At 43.3% G+C, this 18145-nt stretch overlaps 1 protein-coding gene across 1 annotated transcript in view; it reads right to left on the minus strand.

The window, feature by feature from the left end:
• Positions 1 to 18145, minus strand: part of LOC134025066 (kelch-like protein 29) — a 107086-nt gene that overhangs the window by 54280 nt on the left and 34661 nt on the right. The window contains 1 exon segment of the mRNA XM_062467885.1: positions 3030 to 3168. Within this exon segment, the coding sequence (XP_062323869.1) occupies positions 3030 to 3168 (139 nt within the window).

An 18145-nucleotide genomic window follows, 5' to 3' on the forward strand; every position in this document is an offset into this window, starting at 1 on the left:
GAGAGATTTTTATCCAAATATAATAATGTGCTCTACAACCATAGGAATAGAGAGGAAATGATTTGCATAAATTGATGTAATTATGGATGTGAGCAGTTAAACTGAATGTAGTTTTTATTTCTATCATCATAGTTTTATCTGTAGCTGGTATTAGTCCTCATTTGTTCCTGAACAAAACATCTATCAAATGTTACAGATTTTTTCCTTGAAGAAGTAAGTGATGAGCATTTTGACGGTATATGAAACACTATATCTGCAGAACTCAAAAATATTCCTGACATTAAACAGACATTAAAAAGTTGACATTCACAGCAGCTCAAATTAAGACCACTGATCAAAAATGGCAAAACAAGTTCAAACGCGGTGCTGTGATATTTCCTTGCTATTTATTTAACAACTAATGATAGGAAAACAAGATAAGCCTTCTAAATGAAAAATAATTTTCGAAATGTAAACAAGAATTTACGTTATTAGTTCTTTCATGGGGCACTAGCGAAGCATATGTGCCCATTAAGACTTTAATTTCTTACGTGTGTATCTGTGTGAGTGTGTGTCTGTGTGAGTGTGTATCTGTGTGTCTGACTTTGTGTGTGTGTGTTTTGAGTTCAGGGGAAATGAGCAGAGATGCACTCTCGTACCCATATCTACCCTCTCTCTAAGTGATGGCTGGCTGCCTGGATAACACGGGAGAATTATAGCCCTGCACCATACCCCAACTCACACACACACACACGCAGAGACACACTCCTAGTTTATGAGGTGCTGACAAGGTGTCTCAGCAGTGGTGAATACCTCCTAGAGCAGCACAGCGAGGGTTGGGAGAGCGCGTGAGGTGGGCGTTTCTCTCTTTCGTTTGACCTCATAAAGAGCAGGACGGCCAGGGGGCCATGTGTTGCATCAGCATAATTCCAGACACGCTGGATAGTGACCTGAACGGCACACAGAGGCCCTAACTCACTGACAGGCTCAAACCCCTCTGCTCTGCCCAGCTCTGCACATGCCAGAGACTGACTGAACGACACCTCTGAGACACAAAGCTCTCTCTCTCTCTCTCTCTCTCTCTCTCTCTCTCTCTCTCTCTCTCTCTCTCTCTCTCTCTCTCTTCTCTCCCTTTCCTTAATCTGTCTCTCTCTCTCTGTAAAGAGTACACAGTTCTATGCGAGTCTTATGAATTGAACAGTAGTTACACATGGGGGGTATTTCTATTCTGTCTGCCAGGATGGATTATTATAACTTTATCTTGGCATACAGTTGACGTTTTATACAATTCATAATTAGTCTAACACAGTCATGACATATTGTTCTAAATTTGCAGTTAAATGAGAAAATTCTATTTCTGATTTAATCTCAAAAGAGAAAAGGCCTGTTATGATGACAAATTAAGGGAGTTTTACAATTAATTATTCACTTAATGAGAATGTGCTCTATCAAGCAGCCAAATTAAACAGGTACGAAAATCTGAAAATCCAGACAGGAGGCTGAGAGATGCAGATGAACTCTGAGGCTGGTCAAACCCTGCCTCCTCTGGGAGTCTGTGTCTTTCTGGGGACAAAACCTTTATGCATAACCTAACTCCCTCCTGCCTGAAGAAGGAACAGAGCCAAGCCCATGTGATTGACAGCCTGACCAGCATGGGGCTGTCAAGTCTCTCCAAACATGACAACATCTACCAGGGTCCTCTGTGGTATCGGCAAGGTCATGAGCACTGCTCGTGTGTGTGTGTGTGTGCGCGTGTGTGTGTTTAGAAAGAGAGAGACAGAGAGAGAGATGAGTGTTTCTCTGTATAGATGTGACTATGTGACTGTTGTGTCTCTAAAGAGCTCGTCCCCTTCTCTGCTGTCGCCGAGCTTCCCCATTCAGGGGGAACAAGCGTATCTGTGAGAGTGAAAAGCGTGGCATGGCTGCCTCGCCGCCTCGCCGCCTCGCCGCCGCAGCTGATAAGCAGCGTGCTGCTCTCTCTGATGAGCTCACAAGGGCGACGGCCTGGCTGCAGGGCAAGCGGCATGCTCCCCGAGGCTTTAGAGCTGCAGCTAGCGACTGTACTGTCTGTCTGTCTGTCTGTCAACCAGGCGCTCTGCTCTGCTATCTCTGCGAGCGGGGGGGGGGCACCATCGGTTCCAGGGGGCTCTCAAACAAGTCGAAAAAACACCTGCAAGGATCTGAAGTAGGGATGAGGACATTAGGGAGAGGGTTTTCCCTTCAAAATAATAGAAAAAGAGAGGACACACACAGGGAAGGTGTGCACATACACACACATTCAAGCTGTGGAAGATATACACACTCAAAACACAGACAGAAACTATTGCACTTTGTCTTACTCTGTCTAACACATTCACACACACACACACACACACACACACACACACACACTCAAACATAGCTAAGGAAGGCAAGCAGCCTAGAGACACAATATAATATGAGCGACAGAGAAATTTAGCAATACTTGGATCCAGTTCAAATGAATATATTAATGGAGGGTGCATTAACCTGTGAGAAAGCAGCGCTTCAGTAAGCGGCGTCTTTTTCTTTGTCCTTTTCCTCGCAACTCTAAAGCCATTCCCATCCTTTCATTACGCTAAACCTCCGATCATTAGCATTTGAAAAGAAATGTGCACACATAAAATAAGATAGCTGAGAAAACACAACTCGCCCATACCCATATAAGACATCACAGCTTTGGCAAATGACCAGCCGGGGCACACAGTGTTTCTCTGAAGTGACAGCCCTACAGTGAGTTTTTTAAAGATGCCCCAGTCATGGAACGTTTTCACTGCTTATTAAAATGGAAACGTGGTTAATGTTCTCTACATGGGGAGGAAAGGTACAGACGAGAGTGAACCTCTACTCCGTTTTGAGATACATTCATTTGAGCGGGAGGAGGAAGGTATGGCTGCTGGCCCTGTGATAGGAACCAAAATCTTCACACACCTGCAAGAGAGAGAGGGGAGGGAAAAGAAAGCGACACAAATGCGCCCTACGAAAAGAACAGATTGGATCAACAGCTGGAGGGAGCGGAGAGGAAGGCAAACCTTTTCACCAGGTCCTTGAAATACAAGCTGCAGGAAGCTAGAACATTTTGGTGGACTTCAAACTCTTTGCCTTCAACAATTATTTTCAGGTCTGTAAACTCTTTCGCTCTGCGCTGTTGGTTCAACTCCTTCAACATCTCTGTAGAACAAAAAAAGAAACAGACAACGCCATGTTCCGCTTTAGAAATCTCTCTTTCATATAGAGATAACAGAAAACATAGCAATCAATGTAGCAATCATACAAAAGCAGATTGTTGAAAACAAACAAGGGCAAAGTGCAAATTGACAAAATATGACCAAATATTGCCAAACACAGTAAGTTTCATTATGTGATACAGTATAAAGGGGCATAGATGCAGATACTGTAGTTCAACAAACATTTAAGTATAGTGGTGGAGTGTGTGTGTGATTAAGAAAAAGCACTAGTACTACATACTTAAATGATGCATTGGACACATTGCATACACAACTGATACATAATTCATGAGATGCAAGATACTGAATATCTTGGAATTCAAATTCTGAAATTCAGACAAATTCAGAAAAAATTGTTTCAATAATAAACAAAACAAATATTACTGAAAACAAAGATACATGAAATATTCACAGATGCATCAACATTATTTAGCATTTAATCATTAGTTCACTAGGACTCATAGTATATTAACCCACTCAACCTCACTGGATTAATAACAAATACTGTTTATCTATCATTCTATATGACAAACTTAAATGGGAAATATTGCCTGAGCACCAGCAGCGATCTACCATAGAGGAAACAAACAACAGCTACGATAGATTCATTTGATTAGCACAGTGAGAGGACCAGCCCTGCTGTAGCGCGCGGGTCGGAAGCGCTTGTTTTGCTCTGTGTTTTAATGAGGCACCATGAGGAGATGCTGAGAGTGAGAGACAGCGGGAGATTTGGCTTCGAATCCAACATCCTGCAGTGCAGAGGGGACAGTCTACAACGCTGTAGATTTCATTGTGTGCATGTGGCCATCTGTAATCCTGCAGTTTTAAAAACTTGCATTTTGGAGGGGGGTGAATAAACGGCCCCATGTCACACATGGAGTTGTCTGCCTGGCTGCAGAGGGACACACCTGCAGTATGTAGGAGATGAAGCCCAGAATCACTCCCAGCAGCTTGTATGTGTCTGTAGTGGGTGAGGTTAGGATTAGGGGGATGGGGGAATTGTATTATCTGATCCCAGATCTGTGTTTGTGGGGTAACGTCTCCAATAAGGCTGTGTTGGACATTGCTCAGAAACATGCAGTTAAACTCGCTTCTATTTCCAATGATCACAGTCCAATGATCACACGCAGCGCTGAGCTTTTTCTATCCCAACTAGCCATTTATTGCAAATGTGGTGTATCATAAGTGTGTGTGTGTGCTGGTGTGTGGGTGTTTTAAATAACTGTCTAGTCCATTTACGTAGCACTGATCAGAAGGGTGATTGGATCATCACACAACAGTACAAAAGGGTTTGTATTATCATGCTTGCTAGATTTAGCCTGTGTTGCTGCCAGACTGAAAATCCTAGAATTTAATTAACCTGGTCTGACATCATCCCCGGTGTTTGGCTGCCACTTCCACACATTTAGCTCCCTTTACTTTCTTTTGAGTGACACTGGAGCTCATTTTAAATTAATTCAGCAGACAAAATTATACAGTATTAAGCTGTGTGACAATAAGTTGAATATCTAAAGCTTTGGCTTGGAAAACCTTTTTTTCTTGGCAGAGGATCGTTGTCAACGTTATAATATTCCCTGAATTAATAAGTGAAACTACTGTGTTAAACTTTGTCATCAACCACACCGAAAGCAGGAACATCCCTAGAACATCCTGAGTTTCTTTTAACGTGATGATGAACGTGAACTGACTGCTGCAGAGCCACACACACATGCACTCCACCCCCCCACCTCACACACACAACATCGCACCCCCCCAATAACAAACTCTAGACCCCCCCCCCCTCCACACACACACACACACACACACACACACACACACACACACACACACACACACACACACACACACACACACACACACACAAACAGTATCTTGTAATAGTCTTGTCCTTTATCAATCTCTCATTCCAGGCAGTTCCAGCCCTACTTGCCAGTTGGATAGTTATCTGATTACTCAAGAGCCAGTGAATAGTGAATACATAGTAATTGGAGTTTGCATTGTGAATCTCCAGCGACCGATACGGCTCTCACCTTCAATCTGCCACAGCGCACAGCACCCATTTACCCAGAGACTGGGTCTAAGGGGAGAGAAGGAACAGGGAGAGTGAGACAGAGAGAGAACTATGGTTGTCAGCAAACAATGGCTGCCCCCCTCTGAGTTGGATGGACACACCTGAAAGGGGGATGGAAAATCTAATTATGGCGTATTTCTGTGGATCAGCGCACGCCAAAGAACAACCAGTCATCACCGCGGACCATGACGCACCACATGGCGTGTCCTTTATCCACTTTGGTGGAGGATGTGGTGAGGGGAGCCCAGGGAGGTGGGACTGTGGAGGTCCTGACAGACCACACGTTCCTCTGTGGGGAACGACGAACAGTGTGAGTCTGGTGGGGGTTCTTCTGTGCCGGCTGGTATTACAGCCCGATAGGTATCTTCACGTGGAAGATACAACAGCGGTAGTGTGTACCGAGTTCAAGGCGGGCGTAGCTGCACTACATTTTACAGGCATGAGTCAAATATGATGCAGTCAGAGCAAGCCTGCAGTTCGTTTATTTGCTCTGAGCATTTGAATGGTTCTAGAACCCTGGCGAGCATGTCCACCGTTGGGTGAAATGTTATATTAAACCTCAAGTTATATTTGCCAGTTCTGCCTCTCACCCTGGTAACCCCTACCGTATCATGAAATACTGGCAGCTGCTAATAGGATGCTCTGAATTCCCAAGCAGCAGCCAATCCCTGCTCTCTGTGTATCTGTGCGTGTGCTCTGTGTAGATGCTGGCACATGGATTAGCCACTGTGCTGTAATTGGTTACTGTAAAAGTGCATTGAAGCACGCCATTGGCTGTTTGACTTGGGCCATTTTGAGGTTCTATTATTTCATGAGTCAAAACTCCACCATTTTGTGTGTTGACTCCATCAGCTATATTTTATGCTAAAAGATACAGTTATTTCCCAGTATTTTCATTGGCAAAACTTAATTGAATTACCTGTAGTATCACATATTAAGGAAAATTGGAAATATCCAGATAGTAATAAAAAAATCCTCAACATTGAATAAGCATATTCAATTTTACTTTGTATATGAATTTGTGAACTCAATTAACACAATTTATATGTGATTAAATGTTAGTGTGCACTTTTTATTACTGATTAACACAACAACTATTTTACCGATGGGGGAAAGTGATGGTTTGACATTTCAGAATTTTTTTAAGTGGCTACGATAAATGATTAACAGTATTACGGAAATAACAAAAAAACTCAAACAAATGATCACCAAGCTAGTTAGTTAATCTGATAGTTAATGTATTATTACGTTATATATCTGGAAACAGGTATAAATCAGGAAAATGTTGCTAATGTATCACAAACAATCTTTGGAATAAACAATAAAAGATGTGCTAGAATACACAGGAAAACACTCTTTTCATCAGAATTCGTTTTTACACAAACATATTCATCAACATAAACAATGGTTTTGACAGAATTTAATTTATTATTCTTCACTGAATCTATTTGAATGCAACCCAATTAATAAAGAAAAAACAATTAGCTACAAATATAACAAGCTATAAATAAGCTAATAAATAAGTACCCAATTTCCTTTGAGCAGGCTGACACTGTAGCTCCAGCAGCCATGTTGTTTATAGTACGCGTCAGAAGACAAGTTGTGCTGTGTTATTGACCGGCTCAGACTGACCCTTTGCCTTGTGATTGTTTGTTTCGGTCCATTCACAATCAATCACTTCACCACTCTTCAACACTCTTAGGTTAATTATCCAGAAATAATCATTGCTTTCACTCAATAACTCAATGCAAACCCCTGCCTGGCCTATGTTAGTGATGTTTAGCAAAATAACACAATTTTCAAAACAAAAACAGCATAGTATAAAATCAATCAGTGATTTGATGGTGGTTAGACCACCAGTCTGTCACGAGTTAAACATTTGTGTTTGTGGTTTTTGTAAATATAAATTGCTTATTGGCTCTCTAACATCAAATTAGGTCCAATTCAAATTCAAATTCACTTGAATGTTTGCTAAATGCATGAAACGCAAATAATTATAATATGTTTAAAAAGGATCACTTATTAATACTAAACGTAATCATACAACAAATACTACTACGAGTAAAACAAATATTTAATATTTCAAAATAAATAACTAAAAATGTACATGTGAAAACATGTATAACATAATGCATACTTATTCCAGTGAAACGCTGTACAGAATCATATTAAAAAGAATGCAACACATTCATTACAGCCTTAATATTACCCAGGCAGGTGAAATGAAAAAAACTAGGGAGACCACAACAAAGGTCTTGTCAAAATGGCTTTTTCCAGCACAAAAGCCCTGGAAAGATGTGTCAATAGAGGGCCATATCTAAAATTGGTTCTCAAAGAGGAACTCACAGCAGGAGTAGAGAAGGGTCACTGTAAATGTCCACTAAGACATTTTCACAAAGTACAAAGCTCTTGAAGTCTGGGCTTGTGCAAAAGCTCTTTGTCTATTTAAGTTATTAAGGATTCCAAGTGCGGTGCCGATTTGTCTGAAAGCACTACGGATAGTAATATGCATAGTCTAGGTGCAGCATGCACTTTTATGTCATTTTATTCTTATATGATAAAATAATACCCATCACCTCTGACAGCTCAGACACATCCAAAACAATGGTGGAACAGACTAAAGTAATCAAAATGGCGTTTTGCTTGAGACAAGGTTGACAATGAAAATTTCGCCTACTGAAACCATCCATAATTTCACTCCAGATCTTATTACAGTCAAGAATAGTGACTAATCAAAGCAATAATTTTGATAATTACTATGAATTCAGTTCAAATATGTTTAAATCTAGGTGGACTGCCATACTGCGGGTACAGATTGTATTTTACAACACAGCTAAAAATCAGAGGTTTATTGGCTTTTTAGATGCTTTTCAGTTAACAAAATACATAACTAAAATCAGCAAAAATGTTCAATTCATTTAAATTCATTCATATAAAATAGCTCACGTCCATGACTCAACTGCAATATTGTATTTCTCTACAGTTCCTGCCCATTACTGGTAAACGCTAATCCACAGCTAAGGCAGGAATCCTTGAACACTTGCGTCTCTGTTTGTCCTGATTTCAGAGCACGTTGGAGAGCCTTAGCACCATTGCCTCAGAGAATAGTCCATGATGAGGACGTTTTATTCCCTGCTATATTCTACCCAGGCGAGCTGCTCACCCCTAGTGTTCTTGTCACCATGTCCCTGGACTGAGCCATGTCCCTCCGGGAACCCAGGAAATGGAACGCAGAGTGGGGGTTTGTTCCCTTTCAATAGACAGAATAAAGCCTCAAATAGTTTAGAGGAAGGCCTTGGTTTACTGTCCAGATCTGCCCTCCTGTACACACGCAGGCAGGCTCTGAGGTAGCGTGGAGTTTGGACGAAGAGAGGAGTCGTGGAGGAGCATATACTGCCTCAGGAGCATCTAACGGCTTGCTTTGACAGCATGCCATTTGTCTGTGGTGTGTGTGTGTGATTGTGTGTTGTATGTTTGGGGCCTGAGGTTGCACTGTGATTGTTACTCTGACTATGATGATCAGGATGTTTGATTGTGTGAATGTGTGTGTGTGTGTGCGTGTGTGTGAAATTGTGGATCTGGTCCCTGTGGCTCCAGTTCCCTAGCTCATTATCGAGGCTCAAGGACAATCGAACAGGCGAAGTCATCTTTCCTGAAAGTTGCAACTCGCCTGATGAAACTATTGTGGGTACCAAAGGCTCCCTTTCCTGTGTTCCAGCATTTCTATCTGCTGCCTGAGCTGCTGGTTTGTCAAACAACTCAGGAGAGTCATGAAATGTCATGTCGCTTTTGGCATCGCATGGGGGAAAAGTTGACTTTATTTGAGCTTCAGTGTTATGGGAACAGAAACATAATTACACAACAGAATGGGTCTAATCTTCCAACTTCATGATTCTGCATGTTTCATTAAATGTGAAATAATGAAAATATAACAACAGTTCCAAAGCTGCAAATTGCCAACTTGTCAAGTTAACATGACTATCCTTTCCACATCAAAGTACTACAGTGTCAGAGGCCCAGTGCAGAAAGCTGCCAGCATCATTGTTGTTTGAGTCAGGAGGGTAACTGTATCATTATGTTTTGAAAAGAAACGGAATGAGTTGGCCCCCAAAACAGATTATCTGGCACCTTGTATTAAGACTTCATTATCACAGACTGCTCAGCCTATGTACAATGGATGGTAATTGTTATATAATAAGAAAAAACACAAGCTCGCACATAAGATTGTGAGTGATAAATTCCTAACAATGGTGCAATGATGAGAACACATGGGCCACTGTAGATAACAGTTTGATTAGTGCAGACTGGGTATGCAACACTGTATCATTTTAATTAAAGATCCTGTAAAGTGGACATGGAAACGAGTTTTAAGTTCGCCACACCACAGAATAATGTGTTATTAACTACCCATCCAAATTCGAATGAAAAATAACACCGACAAGTATGTTAAATTAGGCTTTGAAATCGTGAAAAAATCAGCAGTCTTCTCTGCTTGAGACTGGGGGGGCGTGTCGCCTGAAGGAGCTGAAGCTCCGCCCCTCGCTGCCTAGTGCCTACCTCCGACCCAGATAATGGACGCTATGTCAAGCCGAACAAAACCGTATAGAATTAGAATTTATTTGTTCAATGAGTGAAACATACAGATGCATATAAATGAAATGTTCCCCTGAGCTGTAACAGTAAAAATGGAAACCAGAGACAGCAGACAGTGAGCTCTCCAACTAGGCTACTTCTAACACATTAGCTACCATGTCACCAAAATACCATCATTCTACACCGAGTAGCCTAATGTCAATTTAGCGGTTTGCACTAACTCATAGCAGAGATACCTCTGGAAAAGTTATCTAGTATAATTATAACAAGCACACAGAACTGAGTGAGGAACTGCCGGCGGCGGTGGATGTTCCAGGTGCGACCGGAGGATGAACGGCCGGAGGGGCGATGCTCGGTACGGCTCCGCGCTGCAAGAGAAGCCGTGTGCTGGTGAACCCCGTCTGTCTCTGGTCCATGTTAAAACTGTCCGCCGTGAAATGGTCAGTGCAGAGGCGGCTGTTGGAGTTTATCCGAAGCTTTCCATGAGCGTGGCTCTTCACAAAATCTATCCACCTATTTTTCCTTTCATTATCAATAGGGAACTTAAATGGCGTTGCAGCGCAGCTGGAGTTCTTGCATCCAGGGAAGATGCAGTTGCGGGTGGTGGGAGACATCCTGAAGCTAGCTAGCTAGCTGATGTAGGCTAGAATAACAGTACAGCAGGAGGAACCATTCAGTTATCTCCTCCCTGACCTGCTCAGCTAGCAGGGGAGGCTCTGTCAGGCCAAATAGTGTCCTAGGGCCAAATAGTGTCCTACCTGACGTCACAATGCCGTTCCGATGCAAGGACGCGTCATATCACATATGAAAATCTGAGCGAGACTCAGGGATATGACCTGGTAACATTAACCACCATGGCATTTTATACCAAACCCAACCAAAGCGGGGCTTTCGTTTTACCACGTGACGGAATGGAGGAATGATATCTTAGCCTCCATGGCTGGGATTGACCTGCCAACTGCAGTTGTGTCTCAGCTGTTAATACACCAGCCCAGACACGCTCCAGTGTGCAACCAGTAAGACCAGGCCTGCCAGTGTGTAAAAGGAGAAGGCACATACTCTACATCCACCGAGCTCGCTAACGCTGAAACGTGTTTACGAGTGTGTCTAGCAGTTGGCTAACGTCTTATATTGCTAGGTTAAAGCCAGGTGTTCTGGGTGGGTGACCCCACAAACTGGACATATATTTTGACTGAGGCAACAGCTTTTCCAGTCCCCGGGAACTCCTCCAGGTAAATGTCACCTCTCTCCCTGAAGATGCCGTGTGTTTACGTGCTGACTTAACGACAGTCGTGCCGCCCGCTTAGAGAGTGGTCACAGCGTGTAGGAGAATGATCAGCCCGCTATCTAGACCGTAATGCAAGGCTACATTTAGGAGATCAGCAAGGGTAAACAAGAAGAGCTTTGTATGGTTTCAGTGCCACAGGTTGTAAAGAGGACGCTATACTCCTTCCTGGAAATAAGATGGACGTGAAGAAAGACACTTGACATAACTAGCATTCTGCTGCACTCAATTATATACAGTACTTTCTACTGTAGTTCATTTAAGTGCTTATTCCCCTTTGGCGTTAGTCATCTCAGGTTTGAATTTTCTGTCAAGAAACTTAATTATTTAACTCAGCCACCAAGCTTATCCCGTTCTAAACATAATAAGACAATATCCACACTCTACTGGTGGCGTTTTGAAAGAGAATAAGTATTGTACAGTGACAAAGTATGATCATTGCAATAATTGCTAATGCATTCAAAGGGGCACCCCTGAGGATGTCAAAGCTAGCTGAGCATTTGATGGGGTAATAGCACATTTCTATATGTCGTTAAGAGGGAAAGCTCACAGGGAGACTGTCCATCAAGCTTAGAGACAATACCAGCAATCTACAAAGAAGTCTGATTGCAATGCAGGTCCTTATCATTTTCTCCAAGACGCAGAGGAATCCTATCTAATGCTCAGCCTATTGCTAACTGTAGGATAATGAGCTGGCGAAGATGAGCCTGTTGCTGTTCTGCTGATGTGTCTGGGCCTGTCATTAGTATTTATAAGCCTTCCTGTATGCATTATCACTCTGTTTTAAAAGTTTCTGAGAAGTTTCAGACCAGTTTTCTGTTCTCTCACAATCAGATTGGTTCATTCTCAGCATTGGGTAACCACACCCTCGGTTAAGGAAGACTCGATTAGAAATTAAGATTTATTTATAGCTTGTGCAGTACATATGCTGTTGTTTAGGAAAGTGGCTTCCCTCAGTCTTAATTACATAGAGTCTCATTAGAGAGAAACATTAGCTTCCAATGGTCTGCCTTAGAGTTTCTGCTACAGCGTTTACACTGGGCATCATAGATAATGTATAACTAACTACCTGTTTCATGGCTGATGAACCATATAACATCTGCATTTGATGGCAATTAATCCCATCTCGCAAAATGGCCTCTGACACCAAGGCTTTGAAAATTCTGATTGTTTCTGCAAAACTTCCATTCACTTTTGATTCCACTTTACAGGCAAATCAATTCACTCCCATATAACTGGGGGCAGTTGACGTTTCATGTCTGCAAATGGTATTGTTCCAGTCCAGGTTTCCCCCTGCATACTCAATGTGGAACACTACATGCCTGAGTAACCTTGGCCTCCCTGGATCAAACCCTTAGGATGTGTGACGCGGGCGGGTGTGTTTTTTCTCTGTGTGTGTGTGTGTATTACTGTGTATGAATTTGTCTATGCGTGTTTGAAAGTGTGTATGTGTGTGTCTCTAACATTTTCTGTCTCTAGCTGTCGCTGCCCTCTACCATACCCTGAGCTGGTAATACACATCTGATTTAACAACTATGTGACCCTCTTTGTGGCCTTCTGGAGAGCTGTCTGGGCCCCCAGTTAATTGGCCATCTTTGTTTCACTCCAGGCTGACTTTGAGAGGGAGTTTCGCAGGGAGGGAAGATTATGGGGAAAGAGCCACTATCAAATATCATGCCCACATCTACGGCCTTCCATAAATCCCTTCCAGCAACAACAACAAGCCTGGAAGTGAGCCAGATGGAAGAGAGAGAGACAGACAGAGAGACAGAGAGAGAGACAGAGAGAGAGAGACAGGGACAGAGAGTCAGAGAGAAAGAGACAGAAAGACAGAGAGAGAGAGAGAGAGAGAGAGAGAGAGAGAGAGAGTAGAACAAGCTAGTCTCTACAGCTCTGGTTAGCTCCAGCTGTCTAGGTCAGAATGATGTGATGTTGAAGGTCAGTTCATCACTCCTTCATTAACCTCATTGGAAATCAATCACACTTTCAACTCCTTAATTGAAGTCTAATTTGTTTGTTGAATCGAACTACGTGAAATTGAATGAGGCAGAACAGTGCTGTCTACAGAAACAGCCAGAGAGTTGGAAGTGTCACTAGCTGTCACTACTCGCAGTGAGTGATGTTGTGTGAACGCAAGTTGATGACTCCCACTCGCTTGTCCATGTGTGTGTTTTTGGAAGTGTGTTTGCAAGTGTGTGTGCATTTTGATGTGTGTGTGTGTGCTTTTGGATGCGTGTTAGCATATGAGTGTTTTTGGATGCGTGTTAGCATATGAGTGTTTTTAGATGCGCGTTAGCATATGAGTGTTTTTGGATGCGTGTTAGCATATGAGTGTTTTTGGATGCGTGTTAGCATATGAGTGTTTTTAGATGCGCGTTAGCATATGAGTGATTTTGGATGCGCGTTAGCATGAGTGTTTTTGGATGCGTGTTAGCATATGAGTATTTTTGGATGCGTGTTAGCATATGAGTGTTTTTGGATGTGTGTTAGCATATGAGTGTTTTTAGATGCGCGTTAGCATATGAGTATTTTTGGATGCGTGTTAGCATATGAGTGTTTTTGGATGCGTGTTTGCGTGTGTTTTGGAATGGTTAGGAGAGGTGAGAGAGCTCCCCCTCTACCTCCTGCCACTGCAAAGAAAAAAGACAGGTATGGATTTCAGATTAAATATTAAGTACATACTTATTAAAGTTCTGAGTGCCAAGCACACTGAGGAATAAGCTATTGCATGCTTAGGTTTTAGTATGCTTTTTATAAAGATAATAAGGCAAAGGAGACAGTTTGATTGGGCCGTTGAAAAGGAGAGACAGAAAGACATTTCTACATTCGATCCAGCTGTCACAGACAAACTAGCAATCTGGATTTAAGTTCTTTTTTTCCTTCTCTCTCCTCTGGTAATCTGTTCTTCCTTCAAATGTTCCCTGTCAATCTCTCTGATGCTGGTGTTCCCAGCTGAAAACAGACCATTAAAAGACTGACTTGCAACTCAGTGGCCTCAGTGGATGAGTAGTGAAAAGAAATGAGGAGAGGAGAGGGAGGGAATAAAAAGGAGGGAAACAGTATCACGAGGGAGCTAAGGTGAAGTAAAAGGGGGAGAGAAAACACAGGATGGAAGAGTTGAGCTGGAAGCAGGTGCTAGGTATGGGGGGAAATGGGGAGGGTGGACCGATTAGAGGAGAGTTAGAGTGGAAGTGAGGAGGACAGGCGTGGAAGAGGAGGCGGAGGCGTGCGGAGGAGGCTGGATGAAAGAAAGTGGTGGGGAACAGTGGGGGGTGGGGGAGCAGTTCCAGTGGCCACTCTAGCGTGGCAGGTGGCCCAGCTGGCTGCTTGGTGGCGGGTGAGGTGCGTGGTGGCGAGGAGAGGAGCGCCGTGTCTGTGATTATGCGTGTAGCAGGCGGGCTGTCAGGCCTGGGGTCCTGCGACTCTGCCGCACAGCGTTATCTTGAAAGGCCCATGATTAATCAAGGCTGCGCTGCTTTCTGCATGGAGGAGGCGGTGGAGGGAGGATCAATCTTAATGAGCTATCCACCGTCTCTATATTAACTGCGGGGGGATGTAATGTATGGGCTCGTGGCGGGGCTGCTCTTCTTTAAAATGCGATAACGAGGGAGAAGGAGAGGAACTGTCCTCTTTCCCTCTGACACGCAGTCACGGCCCTCTCTCTCCCTCTCTCTCCGTCTCTCTCCTTGGTTTCTCTCTCATGCTCCTTCCTTCCTGCTGTCCCATGCTCTCTCTCTCTCCCTCTCTCATTGCTTTGTCTTTTTAACTTCATTTTTTTTGCTTGCTCTGTTCCTGAGAACTGTACTGGTAGTTGAGATGCTGACATCTCAATGGAGGCCTTCATGAGTAAAGTTAACCCTCGTGCTGCCTTCGGGTCACATGACCCAAAGGTTCATAACGAACCATCGTTGTGTTTACCCAATTTTACCCAATACAAAAACAAATTTAAATAATTTTCTTTTAACCTTTGCAATGTGGGGGGTCTGAGACAGCCTAGGTGTTAAAAGAAAATGCTTCACTTTGTCTTTGTATGCGGTAAATTTGTCGCAATACGACGGTGGGTCACAATGACTGATGGGTCAGAATGACCCGAAGAGAACACAAGGGTTAAAAAGACAGGAAGAGGCTGCCGCAGGAGCCTGGCGTCCACAGAGGCCTGGTGGTATCTGGACTGCTCCTGCCGATGCAGAATGAGATGCTTGAGTCGATATGGTAAATATCTCAGCGTTATGTGGATCGTTTTATCAAGGTTACTGCAGACATCTACCTTATCGCCAAGGTACTCATTCATTCCATAGCAGTAGACTCTGAAAACAGGGTAATTATAAAGTTTATCAACCACATAGTGGCGTATAGTTATTAAACTCCACAGGAAACAAAAGCAGTGGATTTGTCAAGGGAATCCAATACCTTTTGCATTTTGTAGAAGTGTGGATACGTTCATTTTGCAACGTAAGCCATATTGATCGACTCCTCAAGACATTAGGCTTCAACTCCAGACGACATTAATAGTTCCCAAGTGGTTGATGGGGCATAAGGGCTATCAAATACAAAGCCTTGCAAGTGTATCCAAGCTGGGAAAAAGATTATCTGTCAAAGTCCCAGTTCCCCCTTCCTTCTCTCTGTAGTATTCAACTAAACACATTTGTTAAGCACACTGTGCACCCGAAAGAGCCCACTACTTCAGTGTTTACATGATTAAGAAGGTAAACAAGCTAGTGACTGAGCCAGCTCAGCGCTGTCCTTTTCTATTCGTCATCTTTTCGTGGTTAAAACAGGAAAGGAACCAGCTACAGTAACAACTTCAGCTCACCACCGCCCAACCGTGTGACTCTTGTTGACCAATGGGACACGCTGAAGGTCACTTTCCCCCCTTGTGGGAAATGTCCCGTCACACCACTTTCATGGGTTTATACATTTAAAGTATGTTTTTCTCTTTTGACTTACAAATACACATTTCCCTCCCCCCTCCAAACCAGTCCTGATATGGATATCTTAAGATAATCTCTTTCGTAAACACCACCGTGATTTTTAATGAGTTTGGCCATTGCTGCTACTTACTTCACAGATGTTGATCACACCAGCCTGTTAATATAATCCAAGCTTTGCCCGAGTATCCCTTTTTTAATCATATACCAGAGATGTATAATTTACTATAGTGAAGCACCAGAATTTCTAATCTCTCCTAGTGTGCCAGTGCAAGGAAGCACTATATAATGAATTTGTTTTGCATGATTAATGCCTTCAGTGTGGCAATGGCTGATAGTCTTTGTTTTAATGACTGTCTCAGACAGCCTGTCCTACTGTATGTCAGCATCACTGCAGTGGTAAAGTCGCTAAATAAATGTTTACTCATTTGCAAGCTAAACAACTGATAATTGTGGGCTTTGTTTACGAACGGTATTACCAGAACTACTTATTAACTGTTCTTACCTGCACTGAACGATCCATCGGGATATGTAGGCGTGAATCACACAATCAGTGTGAAATATGTATTGTGGCACCGTCTCCCTCATTTGGATCAGGGTTAAAACAACACCGTCAGTCCAGATAACCCTCTCGCACAACATGTGGAGAAAGGCCCTCTTTATCTGCACGAGCCTGGCAAACATGTCCCATCCAAATGAATCCTAGTTCCCATCTTCTTTGAAACATCAAATGGCGTTGGTATACCATAATGAAGCATACTGACATCATCTATATTGAAGCCATTTGTTGACCAGGCATGGCTACAAAGCATATATTTTGGTGCAAAGACAAGGATTGAATGATGATGACCCTTGCACTGATCAAATCCAGCAGGAGGGGGATGAGACGGGCAGTGTTGGAGGTGAGAGGGCCCCTGTCTCATCCTACCATGGTAAAACACGGACCTTAACTCAGCCAGGCATCTTAATTGCATTTGCTACCAGCTCCCTCGCTCCTGGGTCCCTCGATGATGGCTGATGTGAGCTGACTGGAAGATGAACTTTCAGGGGAGGGGGCGGTGTGTGTGTGCCAGCATGTGTATGTGACTGTGTGTGTGTGCCAGCATGTGTATGTGACTGTGTGTGTGTGCCAGCATGTGTATGTGACTGTGTGTGTTGGGGGTTGGGGGTTGGGGGAGGGGGGGGGGGGTGGCTAGGGCAGTTAAGGCCACTGAGGTAAAGAAGCATTAAGATGCTGTTTGGCACGAGAGGAGTGAGATGGTTTAGCTGCAGCACATGCTCTGCGTAGCGGTGAGGACATGTCCAGACCTGGGCGGCAGAGTGAACCCCCCGCTTCAAGGTGTCTGTACATCAGGACTGCTGGAGTAAAGGGATATCTACACATGATATTTGATTGAAAACATATATCCTGAGGCTCCCTGGTTACAATAAATCATACACATTTTAATACCATCAGGAGGATGAGGTGAAAAACATGATTAAAGATTAACTTTTGTCTAGAGACAGAACGGTAGACGGTTTTTGAAATTTGCATGAATGTGAACAATTTAGTGTTGTGAACCTTGCATTGATTGTACATTTTGCTAGTGAGCTTGTGCTTGAATAATACGCTGCCATCAATCAGAGAGACCCTGCTGAGCTTCCACAGCGTTGCTGGCAGCCTCCTCGTCATCAACGTGCCCACCCATCCATTTTAATGTCTAGGTCAATAAAGTCTGATTGACTGTTCCGACAACCTCTCTCAAAAGCCTGTCTATTTCCCCTTTTGTTAAATTCACCATTCACTGTTATATGTAGTGCAGTTTGGCCTGTGTGTGTGTGTCTAGTGTGTTTAGGGTACCGCTGATGGCTTTGTCTCTTTCTGGTGCAAATGCCATCAGATTACCTGGTACGCCACCTTGGCCAGCCTCTAGCATCTCTGGGAGAGACATACGGTAGGCTGGGGAGGCAGACTGACAATCAGGTGGACAAGGGGTGATTTTTATTCATCCTCAAAACAGACACATCTCCAGGAGAGCTGTGCTGTGGAAGGAAGAGTCCCAGT

The sequence above is a fragment of the Osmerus eperlanus genome, chromosome 8 (assembly GCF_963692335.1).
Source record: "Osmerus eperlanus chromosome 8, fOsmEpe2.1, whole genome shotgun sequence".
NCBI classification, from domain to species: Eukaryota; Metazoa; Chordata; class Actinopteri; order Osmeriformes; family Osmeridae; genus Osmerus; species Osmerus eperlanus.